This window comes from Scaptodrosophila lebanonensis, unplaced genomic scaffold (assembly GCF_003285725.1).
Source record: "Scaptodrosophila lebanonensis strain 11010-0011.00,11010-0021.00 unplaced genomic scaffold, SlebRS2 tig00000089-arrow-pilon, whole genome shotgun sequence".
Classification (NCBI taxonomy): domain Eukaryota; kingdom Metazoa; phylum Arthropoda; class Insecta; order Diptera; family Drosophilidae; genus Scaptodrosophila; species Scaptodrosophila lebanonensis.
Genome location: NW_022060565.1, coordinates 3,655,757 through 3,670,642, shown reverse-complemented (window position 1 = coordinate 3,670,642; position 14,886 = coordinate 3,655,757). Strand labels below are relative to the sequence as shown.

At 37.1% G+C, this 14,886-nt stretch overlaps 2 protein-coding genes across 2 annotated transcripts in view; one reads left to right on the top strand and one right to left on the bottom strand.

Annotated features, from left to right (window-relative positions):
• LOC115626675 (coiled-coil domain-containing protein CG32809) overlaps positions 1-14,886 on the bottom strand; it is a 29,468-nt gene that overhangs the window by 2,737 nt on the left and 11,845 nt on the right. The window contains exons 6-16 of the mRNA XM_030522101.1: positions 12,756-12,846; positions 11,523-11,615; positions 10,842-10,956; positions 10,664-10,762; positions 9,210-9,373; positions 8,666-8,731; positions 8,498-8,581; positions 7,416-7,478; positions 6,683-7,145; positions 6,421-6,603; positions 6,250-6,343 (exon numbers count right to left, since the gene is read on the bottom strand). Of these exons, the coding sequence (XP_030377961.1) occupies positions 6,250-6,343; positions 6,421-6,603; positions 6,683-7,145; positions 7,416-7,478; positions 8,498-8,581; positions 8,666-8,731; positions 9,210-9,373; positions 10,664-10,762; positions 10,842-10,956; positions 11,523-11,615; positions 12,756-12,846 (1,515 nt within the window). The remainder of the gene's footprint in view (positions 1-6,249; positions 6,344-6,420; positions 6,604-6,682; positions 7,146-7,415; positions 7,479-8,497; positions 8,582-8,665; positions 8,732-9,209; positions 9,374-10,663; positions 10,763-10,841; positions 10,957-11,522; positions 11,616-12,755; positions 12,847-14,886) is intronic.
• LOC115626677 lies at positions 9,715-10,658 on the top strand (the record flags this gene model as incomplete). Its single annotated transcript, XM_030522103.1, is given in 4 exon segments — positions 9,715-9,955; positions 10,019-10,217; positions 10,288-10,645; positions 10,647-10,658. Coding segments are annotated over 4 exon segments (627 nt in total), but the record flags the coding sequence as incomplete, so codon positions are not given.

The window sequence follows — 14,886 nt, the reverse complement described above, 5'->3', positions numbered from 1 at the left end:
AGAAAAGAGCACAAATGCAGATTAAAAATCAGCTGTACAAGGCATAGGGTAAGGTAGATAGCGAAACATTTTTGACTAATACGAGATCGGGCCATCGGAGGGACCAAGCAACAGGGCATGCTAAGCTCATACAATGCTCTACAAGCTGCAAACACATATACACACATCCATATGTACATAGATACAATAGATTGTTAATTGCTACAAACCAAGTAACGCAAACAAATCGAACGAACATATAGCAGCAAACGATATTCAAGTAAAAATCTCATAAAAACACATAATGAATACAGTGAGTGCGTCTGAGTTGGATGGATTGGATGGTTGTGTACTGGAAGAAGAGGCAAGAGAGGTGTGGGAAACATTAAATCGAAAATAAAGTCTATATCAACAAGCAATGTGACGAATGAGAAAACAATTTAAGATCTAAAAGAAGTCTTCACCGATTGTTATTGACGACGACTGTTTTCCGACGATCCTGACTCGAAGCAGAACCTCAAGAGAAACCCGATTGAAAATTAGAGTCATAAATTACTCTTATGTATCTCAAATGTAAATTTAGGCTAATAATTTGATAAATTTCTAATATTGAATTCGAAACAATTTTCAAAAACGTTTTCGTTTGACAGTAGGCATTAGTTGCGCAGAAATTTGAAAAAATCTGCCCATTCACATTTGAATGATTTAGCACAACATATTAACCATAGATCGGCGGCAAGTCTATTTTAATTTTAACCCGATGTGAAACAATCGCTGTTCAAACACCTCGATGACTAAACAGTGTTCATAAATATATTGTGATCCTTTCTATCTTATCATATGCAGACTTAAACTGTTGGTTTCTAATTTTCCCCGTGAAATGTGAACAACAATTATAATTATCTGAAGGGTGCGTCTGTAAAGAGGCCCATGTTGAATTTGTCCCTAAAAGGAGTAAATCGTAGTGCTATCGTCTCCTAACACATGCCATATTCATGTTTCCTTAAAACATGAAACCTTACCAGTTGGTTTCTAGCTTAAAAATTATTATAATCTTTGAGTACTACGGATTAATAAAGTAGTAGAATTAGCTAATCTCTCTAGAGGTCAGCAATGGTACGATCTTTAATATTTTTTAAAAAAGATATTGTTTTTGGACTTGTCATTTAATTTCTTCAAGTATTATAAGCTTCTACAAAAACTCCAATTCATTTTAGATTTATTGAGCTTGTCTTTCAAATACTCCGAGCATTATGGGTTTCGAAAAACAAATTCAGACTTCGCACAATCGTAGCATGACATATAAGTGTGATATTGACCTTTAGTGTTGTTGTTTTTTTATTTCACAAGGATTTTTATTTGGTTTAGATTAAATTTATGTGATTTGTGCAAAATGTGGGTGTATGTGTGAGCTTTTACTATATAGTAATGCCTGTAAATACATATGGGTTTTCCGTTCTTCTAGTTGCCTGTTAAACTGCAAGTCTGGAGAAGACATGTATCTGTTTAATGGGCACTCGAAGGATGGGTGCAAGCGATCGCTATTTGTTCGCATGAATTATAAAATGTGTGTTATAGATACATATAGAAACATATGTATGTATGTATACACAAATAAATGATTTCATGATGGAGCGATTGGTTGAGTGGATGGTTAAACTTCAAAGACAACAATTGATGAGTGAGAACACAAATGACTGATTATTTGACGACCTTTTTTACAACGATTCTCAAAAAAAAAAAAAAATATTGGCCTCCAGTTGCGATTAATTACGATAGTAGTAGTAGTAGTAGCTTGGTTGGATGTATTCGATAATGTTTTGTGCGTACATAAAGGGGTGTACATACATATATAATTCATATACTTTATTTGTATTGTCTTTAGTCTATGTGTATGTGTACTTATATACTTGTACATACACATACAGATTTGTTTTGCAACTACAACATCAATATATAGCACTTAAAATTATATGATAGTTTTCATGTTTGTTTTCTGCTTTTGGTTTTATTTTCAACTACCATGTAACAATTGAGTTAATAACAAACAAAAACATGAATCGAACACAATGTCTGATCATTAATAACTATACACAAAAGAATAAAAGTCTCCTAAGTTGTGGTCGGCGAGGGTTTCGGGGACACACCAGTGATTAGATCTACATTTGAAAAGAACGCATGAAACATGAAAGCCGAACAGAAGACAAATGGAACCAAAGTAAATGAGATACCAACGATAGGGATGGTTTGGTGTGGTGTGCTGTGGACAGAATAATGGAGTGTTTTAGGAAACGCTGATGGATACTTTTGATGCCATACAGTTGTTATATAACATGATATATACTTTTTGATTCATTTGCTTAACACTTGCGGAAACGAAACACAATTGTAAGTGGTGGGTATATATTTGGAATTGGAGGCATTGCATTTGGAAGCACCAACACACACATACATATATAATGTATATATACACATTCATAGACATATCTAGATATATGTTATTATATAGGTATGTATTGCATACACATAACTAAGGTAACTAAGGTAGTATGATCGTGGTGTGAACAAGTGAGAAACAGTTAAGATAATGAAAAGCAACGCACAGAAGAACGAACATCAACGGAAGAGTGATGAAGAAGCAACAACATACTTGAAAATCGAAAATTGAAATCGAAAATTGAAAATCTTAGCGTGTCTGTGTTTATGTGTGTGTGTGTGTGTGCGCGTGTGTTATGGTAGTATGTATTCCGGAGTGGGTCTGGGATTTAAAAACAAAGCAATATTTTGTAGTAGAAGATTTTCAAAAGTAATTCAAAATAAATCAACAAACTTCTCATATACACATACATACGCATATACATACTTATATGCATGAAGTACGCATGTATATGAGTGTACATGTATATACAAAAAATGTATTGGCCGAAACCCAGTTCCAATTTTTCTTTCAATACTCCAATATCAATTGAATAGACCCGATTTTCTTTTAGAATACATTGTATGCAGATACAGTGGGACGAAAGATAGAGGGAAAAAAGAGGAAGAAGAAGCGAAAGGACCCACTAGAGTCGGTGTGAAAGATGGGAAGAGCCGAAACGTGTTTGTGCTCTATAGTCAATTGTATCCGATTATAAAATACATAAAAATCCTGCACCCAAAAAAAAGGTAACGTATAAAAAAATAGCTGCTAAGATGAGTTTAGAGCAGCTGCTGGGCTTGGCATGATTTCGTCACTAGCACAATTTCAATACAAATTCGCAATAACTGAAGAATAAAGAATAAAAATGTTTAGTTCTGAATTGTTTTTTAGATAAAAATACAAAATATGTACATTTTTTGACTATTTAAGTATTTTTATTTCATATTTAATTAAAAAAAGTAATAATACAAATGATTTACAACTCCAAGTTCCCGTATGGAATACAAATTAAGAGGTTTCTAATAATTCGCAAATATTTGTAGATACACAATTTTCACAGCACAATTTTTTTAGCCAGCAGACAGAAAGTGTTCGTCACTAGCAAAGTTGTGATACAAATTATTAATATAAAATCCAAATTTTCGAAGGAGAATTACGAATATATTTGGCATGAAGATAGCTGTGAAAGCGCAAAGCAAAGCGCAAAAATTTCACCTTTTAGAACTAAACATTTCTAAGACGTAATCAATATTTGTGATGTCACAAATGAACTCATTGAAACGTTGAGTGAGAATACGAATATTATTGGGATGAAGGCATCCTTTATACAGCACAGCATAGAAACTTTTCGTCACTAGCAAAGTTGTGACGCAAATAGCGTTAAAATGTGTAATTTTTCAGTTTAAATCACTATTTGTGACGTCGCAAATGAACTTATTTAAAATAAAATATAAATTATGAAAACATTTGAAATAAGAACAACGAATACCATCGGACAAAGGACAAATGCAAATGATGTATATACTTTTGAAGATATTCTTGAACGATTTTCCTTGGGTGCAGGGTATTACTGAAATCTTTGGGAAAATGCAGCGGCCTTTCGTTTGGTATGCCGGGTTTCGGGGCGACCTTGTCTTAAAATTATATATGCTATAGTATGTATGTATATCAGAGAGAAACTCATTATCAAATACGGAGAATGCAAGAGTATGGGTGGGCGGGGTGAACGGTATATACTTGTAGTACAACCCCTCTGTAACTTTGCTATAGAAACCGAAACCATCTCATCCAGATGCAACATCCACGTGCATTCTCTGCCTTTGTTGGTGCAGTGGCCATCACTGGTCTTTATAAGAGTAGTAAGTAACTTCTTATGATTTTTGATATTGTTGTGGTTTTAGTATTAGGTTAGAAGTTTATAGCAGTAGTTAGTATTGTAGTATACAAAAAATAAACTAGTTATGTTTAATGCGGAGCAAATAATGCTTAGCAAAAGAAAATGGACATAGAAGATTTATGAGTTTATCGTTTTAAAAAGGGTTTTTGTTGTTGCTGTTTTTTTGTTTTTTGTTTTTTTTTTTTTTTGAATATTTGTTTTTGGTATAGATTTGTTATTATTATTATTTTTGTTTGTAAATTCAAAATTGATTTTGTTTGTATATTTGGATTTTCAGTCATTACTCAGTAATTGCCTCTTTGAAGTTTGAACTCCATCGCCAGTTAAACTATGTGGTTGTTGTTGTAGTTGTTGTATACGATATCATAAAAATGTTAGTTTCGAAAAAAGGCGAGAAGAATCGTACAAGAAGAAGAAAACGAAATCACTAGGTAAACCTCTTTTTAAAACACGTTTTAAGCATTATAAGATTCAAAGTTTGTGTTATTTTATTTCTTGTTATCTTTAATGGTAAATGGAAGCGTGTTCAAAAAAAGTTAACTAAAATATAACTGAAAACTAGACAATGCTGCGGTTATTATTAATTTTGTTGTTGTTTTTTTTTTTTAAATATATTTTGTTTTCTCGCATTAACCTTAAGGCTACTACACATCGGTGAAGCTTCATTTGAGCGACGCGACGATGCTCTCGATATAGGCTCGAATGGTCGCAGGAGTTCGAAATCAGTATGAAAACGATACTTGTAAGTAGTGTAACGGATTTAAATGAAACACAACAGAGAACTGAAAAGGACCAACTGAATATTCTTGAATAATAGCCAATTGCAAATGATCCATAAGATAATGGTATTCAAAAATCCAAACAGATGATGGGCAGGGCAACGAATAAATGAGCAGTTCAACTTTGTGGTTTTCATTTGGTACAACTAATTGTAAGTGGAGTTGTTATAAAAAATTTTGCACATACTTAGGTACCAAAAACTAAATGATAAACAATTTGTTGGTTAAATGTTCATTGTTATAGATAAAATGAGTTTGAAAATAAGTTCGACATATGTCTTATATGTACATTCAAATGACACAACTACATTTTTGTTTGCATAATTGTCTGAAATTCTCTTGCGCCTTGATAATACTGTAATATAGTATGTATTTGGCATTTCTGTGCACAATTCGAATGCAGTCGAAATGCGAAACACATGATGAGGCCACAAATCGTACAAATAATAATATTCGTTTGAATTTTATTTCATTTTTTTTTTTTTTTTTAGCTTCCCTATTATATTTTTGCCATGCAAACGTTCCTTTAAATGATTATGTTTATATAATTCTTACCTAAAATGCTTTTATTAGAAAGTGATTAAGGGATTTCGGAATTATATAGTACATCACCGATAATGGAGTTTAAACGTTTTCTGAATTATAACATTCCAAATTGAATTGGGAATAATGCACTTTAATTATTAACGATTTTAGGCGTTTTTCTTAAAGCGGAAACAGAAAACATTAGAGCTCAGCTTTTCTTGTCGATGTGATCTCTTTAAAGCGCATAACGTCATGGCAAAGATATGTCCAATCCGGCATGCCGAATCGACTGTTTGTTGTTGTTGTTGTTGTTATTGTGGTTAAAGCGGATTTGTTGTAGCTTGCAGCACTAGAACAAAACAGAACTGAAGAGTCATACAAATAAAAACGAAACGGAACTCGATACATATGTAGGTACTTTTTGTATTTTTTTTTTTTTTTTTTTTGTTTTTTTTTTTTGACCAAAAGCAACTAATTTCTGTGATGGAAGTAGTAGAGAGAATACTTTTAATATATGTATATCACTTGGAATGTGGTTGTACTGTGTGAATGGTATGGCATGGCATGGTTCTAATGTGGCTGTGGGTGTGGTGTGTGCGTGTGTGTGTGCGTGTCTCACTAACGACGGTGGCTTGTTTTTCTAGGCTTACCTTATCGGGCGCCGATATTTCCGCTGACCGGGGCGGCTCTTCATTGATTTGCGGCTCATTGGGTGGCAATCGTTGTTCCTGCACGCTGGCCAAGCTGTGAGAAAGACACAACACAAGTCGATGGCGATGTTAAGTGAGACAGTCGGGAGAAGCTCTGGAAGCAGCACTTACCGCTTGAGCGTCACCAGTGTGCCAGTTAGTTTCTTACAGCGACGTAATGCCGACTCTAGGCGATCTGGCTCTTCTTTTAGGAACTTTTCTTCACGCACCACCTTCTCCATTTCGTTGGAAAGAATGCAGCGCAACCCGTTGGATAGTGCCGGAAACTTGAGCTTCAGTTCAGCTACAGTTTTGCTGCAAAAAACGAAAGCAGAAAAAAAAAACAGGTCTACTGGGCACACAGAATAGACAATATCATCGGATCAGGACTTACCTGGCTCGACTCAACACCAAGGCCATGTCCTCTACAGCGGTCATATTGACGCGCGTGCGTCGATTGATCACCTCGCCGCGCAAGTTTTCCACCGAGGCCTCCAAGTCGCTGAGGTCCTTTTCCAAGCGAATGACCTCTTGCTTGTATAGCTCCTCTTCGCGTGAAATGCGCGTTGCATCCTGATCGCCCTGGTGGTTCCAAAAACTGCCGTTGCTGGCCAACAGGGTGGCGCGTATGCGCATGAACGTCCCCTTGATATCCTCGCGCACGGCCACTGCCTGTGCTTGAGAGAGGCGCCGCAGGGTGCGCACTTCCATTCGCAGATCCTTGGCCTTCTTCTGCAGGCCCCGCAAGTGATTGTAGACCTCGGGCGCGAGCGCAATGTCCGCACGGTAGCTCGGATGCGCAGTCTGCGCCAGCACAATGGGCTTGGGAGGTGGCGGCGGCTTGAGACGATCCCGTTCTTCATTGTCATTCCAATCATGATCCCATTTGAGCGTTGCGTGCGGAGTAAAGGAGTTGCAATTAATGAAATGAGTTCGCCAACTAGCCCCTCAGGGTACGATGTGTTGTGTGCATGGCGTGAGTTCTCTGTGCATGCGTGCGTGAGTTGTTAGTGTTTTGCGTAAGCAAGTCGTGTGTATCTGGGTGGGTGTATGTGTATGTGGATGTGTGTGTGTGTTTGTGTGTAAGTGTGTCTGTGTGTGTTTTTGGGCGTGGCTGTGGCACTTACCTTGTGACGATGTACGTGGCAAGGTAGACGACTTGATTGCCGGCTTGGTAGGTTTCGTATCAGCTTTATGTCCGTTGCAATTGTGGGTCGAAGGTCATGTAGATTAGCAGAAATGCAGAGAGTATTGGTTTTTGCTCTTATACACATAACCAACCAACATAAAAGAACCCTATTTCCCCCCCTTCATGTATGTATGTATACCCCGCAATAGGTAGAATATCAAATGAGTTGCGTCAAAATGTTTGCAATGCATAGAAGGGGCTGCAATATAACATTCCGATAAGAGTCTCAATAGCCAACTACAAATCTGTGATGAATATTTAGGGCTTGAATAAAAAAAAATGCAATAGATCTGTGGAATGAAGTCGTTTGATTCTGAAGCAGAGCCCTTAATCTTCTAGCGGCGTTCTGGATAGCAGGTACTATGCTATGAAGATTCTAGAACTTTGTTTTTTAATTTTTCACCCCATACTTAGGCTGAATCTATGTTGAATATTTAAATCGAAAAAAAGCCTTTTTTTTTTTAAACAGCTCTTGTATATTTTCTAATGCGATAGATCTGTGGAATGAAGACTGAAAGATGATTTTCTAACCAACAACTTTCCATCGACTGTCGTTCGATCGTAAATTTCCATTCAATTAAAATCGAAACAGCTGCTGAATACTTTTCAAAAATATATTGAAATCTTCCCGTTTTCGAATAATAAACTATAAACATGTACTCATATTATTGAATGAACTGCAAAAGACTAAAGGTATTTATATTTGAAACGCCAAAAAACTGAAGAATTAGCCAGTGGAAATATATAGATTTGGGTTCCTTTCTAAAATTTTGAACAGAAATCTATCAATTTTAATAATAATTTTTGGTAAATTGACGCACTCTTCTAGGCATTTAAAACATATATGACAGCACTTTTTAGCAAATGTTATTTACTAAATACTTTGTTTAATTGTTTAACGAAAATCTACATTTAAAACAAAATGCATGGCAACATGACTACAAACAAAGCAAACATTATTAGAGGGGACTAGGATTGATATAAAAATGTTGTTGTTTGTTTTAGTTGATTGTTATTTACCGGCATGTAGTGGACTATGAGATTTGGGTATTCCCTGTATGTCATCGCTAAAGGATACTGATTTCTCAAAGGAAACGGATTTCTCTGCAAAACAATATAGTTTGTGTCATTCATTGTAGAGGTGGTGGCGCAGACTGGGTCGGATAGTCGACAGTTGTGTACACTTACGACATGAATTCTTGCCCAGCTTGGGTGCCTTCTCTCTAACATACATCTCATCGCCGGAACCGTTAGCTAATTATGTATTTAGGAGCATGTTAAAGAAATAAGAACAGAGCGAGACAAAAACTTGAGATACAATGAGTAGGGCAATGAATGACTGGGGCGGGCAGATAGGCAGATAGGCATGCAAACAAACAAATGGGGCACGAAATATACTAAATATTTAGATAGGTTTTTTTTGAACTACAAGTATATGTTCTCGTATAAATGGGAGAGGCTCAGGCTAAGCTCGAGCTAAGGCTCAAGCATTAGGTGGCACTGTCAGTCGTCTCACACGCAGGCATCGAATCGAACTGGATCGTTAGTTAAGTAGTGCTGTTAGGTGTGTTAATAAGGTGGCAGCGTGTTCAAGCACGTTATATATACGTTTGTATGATTATTTGTCTATACATAAGTGGAGAGTACTACATAAATATACATTTACATTATATTTAGTTTTTTTTTCTTCTTTGATGTAAGAGACGTGTCAGAGCTAAATTGCTTTTCATACCTTGCATTTGCGATGGCACAACAAGATAGTTGGAGTCCAATGTCGGCACTGGCATTGGCGCAATCTGAGGATTTTGATTGACCAACGCCTTCTGCACCAAGCCAGTCAAGTTGGCCAATTGCCGTTCCATATGTTCGACGCGTATGCGATGCAAATCTTCCGGTCTGCAAGCATAAAAAGAAAATGTGCAAACACACATAAATGAAACTAGTAATTATGCAGACGTGGTAAAACATTTACGGATACATGTAAGAGGGTTGTTTAAAAAAAAAATGCTCAATTTTCTCAATTGGGGGTTGAGTTGCATGATTTAAGCTCACCAGTCGTAACTGGTTGGCAATTGATGAAACATATCAACACTTAGTTCTAACAACTACGTCCTAACAACTTCAGTTTCACTGCTGGAATATCCTCTTCAGATAATCTTCTTATGCGACTATGTCTTCTGCTGAACAAACTTTGATATTCTGGCGTTTTCCCCGCAATTAGGAATTTTAATAATACAGCCCATGCTAGTAAGTGTGTCGCGCACGTTTATGACAATTTGATTGGAGCTACACATCCGCCGCGCCATGTGTTGCCGCTCCAGTTGCGGCGTTAAGTCAACCACAGAAGACAACAATAAGTCACAGCAGTGGAGTCGTGGAAGCATGACCAAGAGCCACAACTCAATTGCATCAAGGCCGCGATGCCCGACAGTCGTCAGGTGGCCATAAGCAGCGTTACAACTATGGAGTTCTGCAGCGGTAAGTGCTTACAGTGCCAAGAATAAACGTCCACAGATAAAAATATTCGATGCGTTCTGGCAGTGATGAGCACACCTGAACGCTTCGGCAACTGCTTGTCGACCCTTCAGCTGCAGGAGCTGCTCATTTTGAAGAAATCTGTGGAGCGCATGGCCAGCGAAAAGAATAGTGACCTGAACATTGCTGACCCCCAGGAGAGTTGCAGTCGGTCCTCCACCACACCAGAGCAGCCTCAGCGCATGGCTCTAATGGCAGCCGATCGGTAGGTGGATAAGTTATAATTACAATCACACTTGCTCCATGGTGCTCGATGGTGGTCTATTCTATTACAGTGGGGATCATCATCCACCACACAGTGGTAGCGGTATGGGCGGTTCCTGGGAAAGCGATCACCATGCGCCCGCTTGGGTCGAGCCGAAACCCTCTAAGCTGCAAACACTTTTCCAAATCAGTATTACGGCCCTAGCATTTCTCTCTTTTGGCGGCTACTTGCTTTGTCTCATCGTTCATGCTATCAAGAGCAAGGGGACCACATACTTTCATCCGGTGGCCACCGCCGCCGCCACCACAACTAATGGCAATGTGAAGCGCATCAAGATATATAGACGGAGTAAGCGACAGGCAGATGCCAGGCACCGGTTGCTGCTACAGGACTATGCGACGTACATGAGGGCAGTACGTGACAAACCACAGCTGGCCTATGCTCACCTGGTTGGGTCGTAGATCTGGTTGCCACGATGCGGCAGACGACCGGGGCCCACTTTAATGCCGTACAGCGCGTACTGATCCTCGGTGAGCGCCACATCACTGAGATGGCCGGGAGCACAGAGAAGTGGGGTTTGGTTAGGCATTAATGAATTCATGTTCGACTTTAAGGATCACTTACCTCTGCTCCTCGTCGATAATGGGCGCCACAACGGCCCCGCGAGTGCCGTACTGGCTATAATAGGGTTCCTCGTAGTTGCCGCGCGTGCTGCGCTCCGGCGAGCTAGTGTATCCGTCTGCAAAGTAATCTCGGTTAAAAGTGCAGTTCAGACTAGGCGTAAATCGATCTTGCGATCTTCGTGAATTTGTTATAAGTATGAATTAAGGCGAATTTTTTTTTTTTAGCAATTTGAATAACTTGAAGGAAACTTATGATATGCAGAATTATTGAAGAGAATGCTCGCTAATTGGATTGGTCGATTTGTTGTAAACCCATAAAATAAAACGCAATGCATATACATATAGATACATACATACATACTTGTACATATGTATGCACTCGTTGTATATATGTATGTATATGCAAACATAAATATAATGTATATATACGTATACTATCGTCTGCCTCGGATAGATAGGGAGTAGCTCACAATTTCTTCCGAGTTTGCAGAAGACTTAGCAAAGGAATATATATTTTTTAAATATTTAAATTAAATTAAAAAAAAAAAAACAATTAAAAACATGCACAATTCAAAAGGAATAAAAATTAAAATTTTTATATTAATTTTTCATGAAAATGCAAGTTGCTTTCTTTTTATCCGAGACCGATGATATGTATGTAGATAGGTATATAGACGTGTACCTGGTATACTGTATAACTGATCCGGGGGATAGGGAAACAGGGGTTCCATGCTACCCCTTGGATTATGCGTTCTGAGTGGTTTCACAGGCGCTCCTTTAATATTATTATTGTATATTTTGTTGTTTTTTTTTAATAAAGTTACATGTGTATGTTGATGTTTTGTTTTCGATATTTTTGTTGTTGTTCAGAAACGCATATTTAGTTGTGTGTGTGTATTTGTGTTTTAAACAATTATACAATAACAAAATGTATTTCATTTAATGGAAATGGTTAAATGCACAATAACATTAAAAATCTTCAAATGTTCTCGATATGTAAATTACTTAAATATCTTAACAAATCAAAGCACAAGCGCCTTACTCAAAAAATCACGATTTAGATGGATCCCATGGAATATTGCAAATCTCAAATAGAAATTTATATTACTTGCGCGGGATCAGGAATTTATTGGGAACTACTAGCAAGATGTTTATGGATCAACTTTCTGCACGAATGCAACTGATATCTCGATTTAAAGCATTAATGGTAATAATTTGTGATCAGAGAACTCTGGTAAACGTGAGAGAATCCCCCATAAATATTTTATAAAAGTCAAATTTGGAAATCTCCTTAAATTGTAATGTCCTTTAAAAATATACGCAATCATTATTACGAATCTTCACTTCAATTGGCAAAAAATCCTTTTCAATTTAATAGCATTCGCATATGGAATCTAAGAGCGTTTTTCATTATTATTATTATTTTTTTTGGCAACCGCATGCGGTCTATAAAATTAAAACCGTGCAACGATTATGATTAAACAGGCACTAAAGCATAAATAGGGGGATGTAGGGTCTACGGATAAGAAGCCTAAATAGCCTATCAAATGAGTCTGTTCTGCATAAACAAAGAGATTTCAATCGCATTCCTTATTCAGCCTTGAGACATAGCTAATTATACAGATTATTAAATCACTTTTTGTTCAACCTAACAGGCTGTCTGTCAACAAATTTTATTTTGTTTACGTACAAGTATTGCACAGAACGTTCCTGGGTACATTCTTTTGCTCGCAACATGGATAATAATATGGGAAGGTATGCTTTCTGACTGTTCAGATATCAATGCTATTAAACAACATGCTATTAGCCCAAAGCAATAATATGAACAATCTAAAAAACAAACCCAAATATGCTATATATATTTATGTAACAAAAAAATAAAACAATTATTTTGTACAATTAATTTATTACGCACCCATAGACACTTTATTACGTTCCGAAGAGTACATGCCACGTGGCAATGTCTGTGATGAGCCCACATAGTAAGGCGCTGGTTGCTTGCCAACCTAGAAGGAAACAATTATAGAAAGCGATTAAATATCACTCAAAACAATATTGACGCTGATTTTGATAAGCTGGAAGTCTAAAAATATATTAAAGCAATCAAATATTACCATCTTCATCGCTTTAAAGTTTGTTCTGCGCTATTTCCAGCATAAAATATATCAATAAAAAGTTGTCACAGCCGTTCAACAAAACCAAACGTTGTCGTAGCAATCATATAGTTGACCGATTTAAAGAATATTTCAGAATATGGTGAATACCAGATTTAGTTACGCTATCGAAATTATCAGAAAAGTTTTTATACCAAGAGTGATTTCATATAGCAGATATATAAAATAAGAAAGCTATATTATTTCCGATTTGAAAAAAACTTGTTCTCCGTAATGATAAGACAAGTCTGCATGCCAAGTTTTGCAACCCTAGCTGTTATGGTTAAATAGTTCACAGGGTTCATACAGACGGACAGACGAACAGGTCTTTATCGAATCTGCTCGTGATGCTAATGATATGTACCTATAACAAGTGATCTGCTACGTCTACAGGGAATAAAAATTGGTTAGCGATATAATATAATAATGTTTTGAATGAAAAGCTATAAAAAAGTCGAAGTAAAGAAAGGCTTGTAGCACCATTCTAATGTGGTTCGAGGGGCAAAATGTTGTATTGAGTCGGTAGGTGATTATTTTGAAGATAAACCCCTTCCAGCAAGATTTGTGAGTCAACAGAGTGCGCTAAGGTTTGCGCTAATAGTCTGGAGTTCGCACAAAATTTGCACACCTTCCATGTGTTTAATTAGTGTTGCAGCATATTTGTGTATTAATTTCTGTTATTTATATTTTTTAAGACTAGGCTGGTGTTTCGCAATCAGTCATACTGCAAGCAACATTTCAATAATAAATATGCACGTCATTAATTGTACACATCGTTGCCAATTGGCCTCGAACTAGACGCGAACAGCGAAATTTAATTAATTTCACTTTTATTGCAAGGCAATAAATTTCAATTTCAAATACTCGTTTGTTAGTAGTGCCCTTCGGTATGACAGACAAACACTAAGTATTTAGTTCAGCATTTTTTATATACGTTTAATACACTCTACGTAGCTGCTTTCAGTTTCTCTTCGAATTGAATTTTGAAGTATTGTATTCCCCTCATAGGCAGTTCATTTGTTATTGGTTGTTTGAGTTAAATTTGAAAAGGACATAAAACCAACCGTTCCAGGTAAATTAAACTCGTTGTGAGATCCACAGAAATGTCTTCTGGCTTATAGCTCACAACTTTTAGGGTTTACTTTGGCGTCCATTGTTGCCAAGTACATGACACAATAAAACAATTCAATGTCAATTCCAGCGAAATTTCTAATGGCCTACAAGCTTTGGGAATAGGCACGCGGACTGGTGGAAGCTGCTCGCTCCGCTGATGCCGGAATACGAATCAAGAATAGTACACGTACTACCATAAAGGCGCCGTAGTAATTGCTCGCATCAAACAGCAGACACGTGTTCTGTGCTGAAATGCCAAATTATCGAGAGTATTCGTGGTTCCGCATACCCAAGCCACAACACAATTGTTGTTTAATGTTACATCTTTTTTTTTACTGTTTGTTTCTTGTTTTTACCCAAAACACCGACAACCTACCTGTGATGGGCTAACAGCATGTGTGTAATACAATAATGGAGACACAAGATTTCAATTACGCGAACGTATTGGTATATATTGGCATTAGGCCCAACCCCAACCCGTTCGCTAATCCAAACTCTTGCCAAACACTGTCCACTGACTACTGCTGTCTTGGTCCCTCAGTGTCTGTTGTGGGACCATGCGGCATTGCGATGCATCGTCACTGCTTGATATTGAAAAACAATTGCCAATGTTATTGACTTTTTGCGACTCTTATGTTTAAATGCCCTGCAATACTTGGTCTTTGTTTTTTCCTGCTTATTGTGAATTTCGCAAATCAGCGGAATCGAAATGGAATTGAAAATCTGTTTTGAAATTGTCGTGTTTTCAGTTTTCTGGTTTTTAGCATTTTTAGCCGCCAG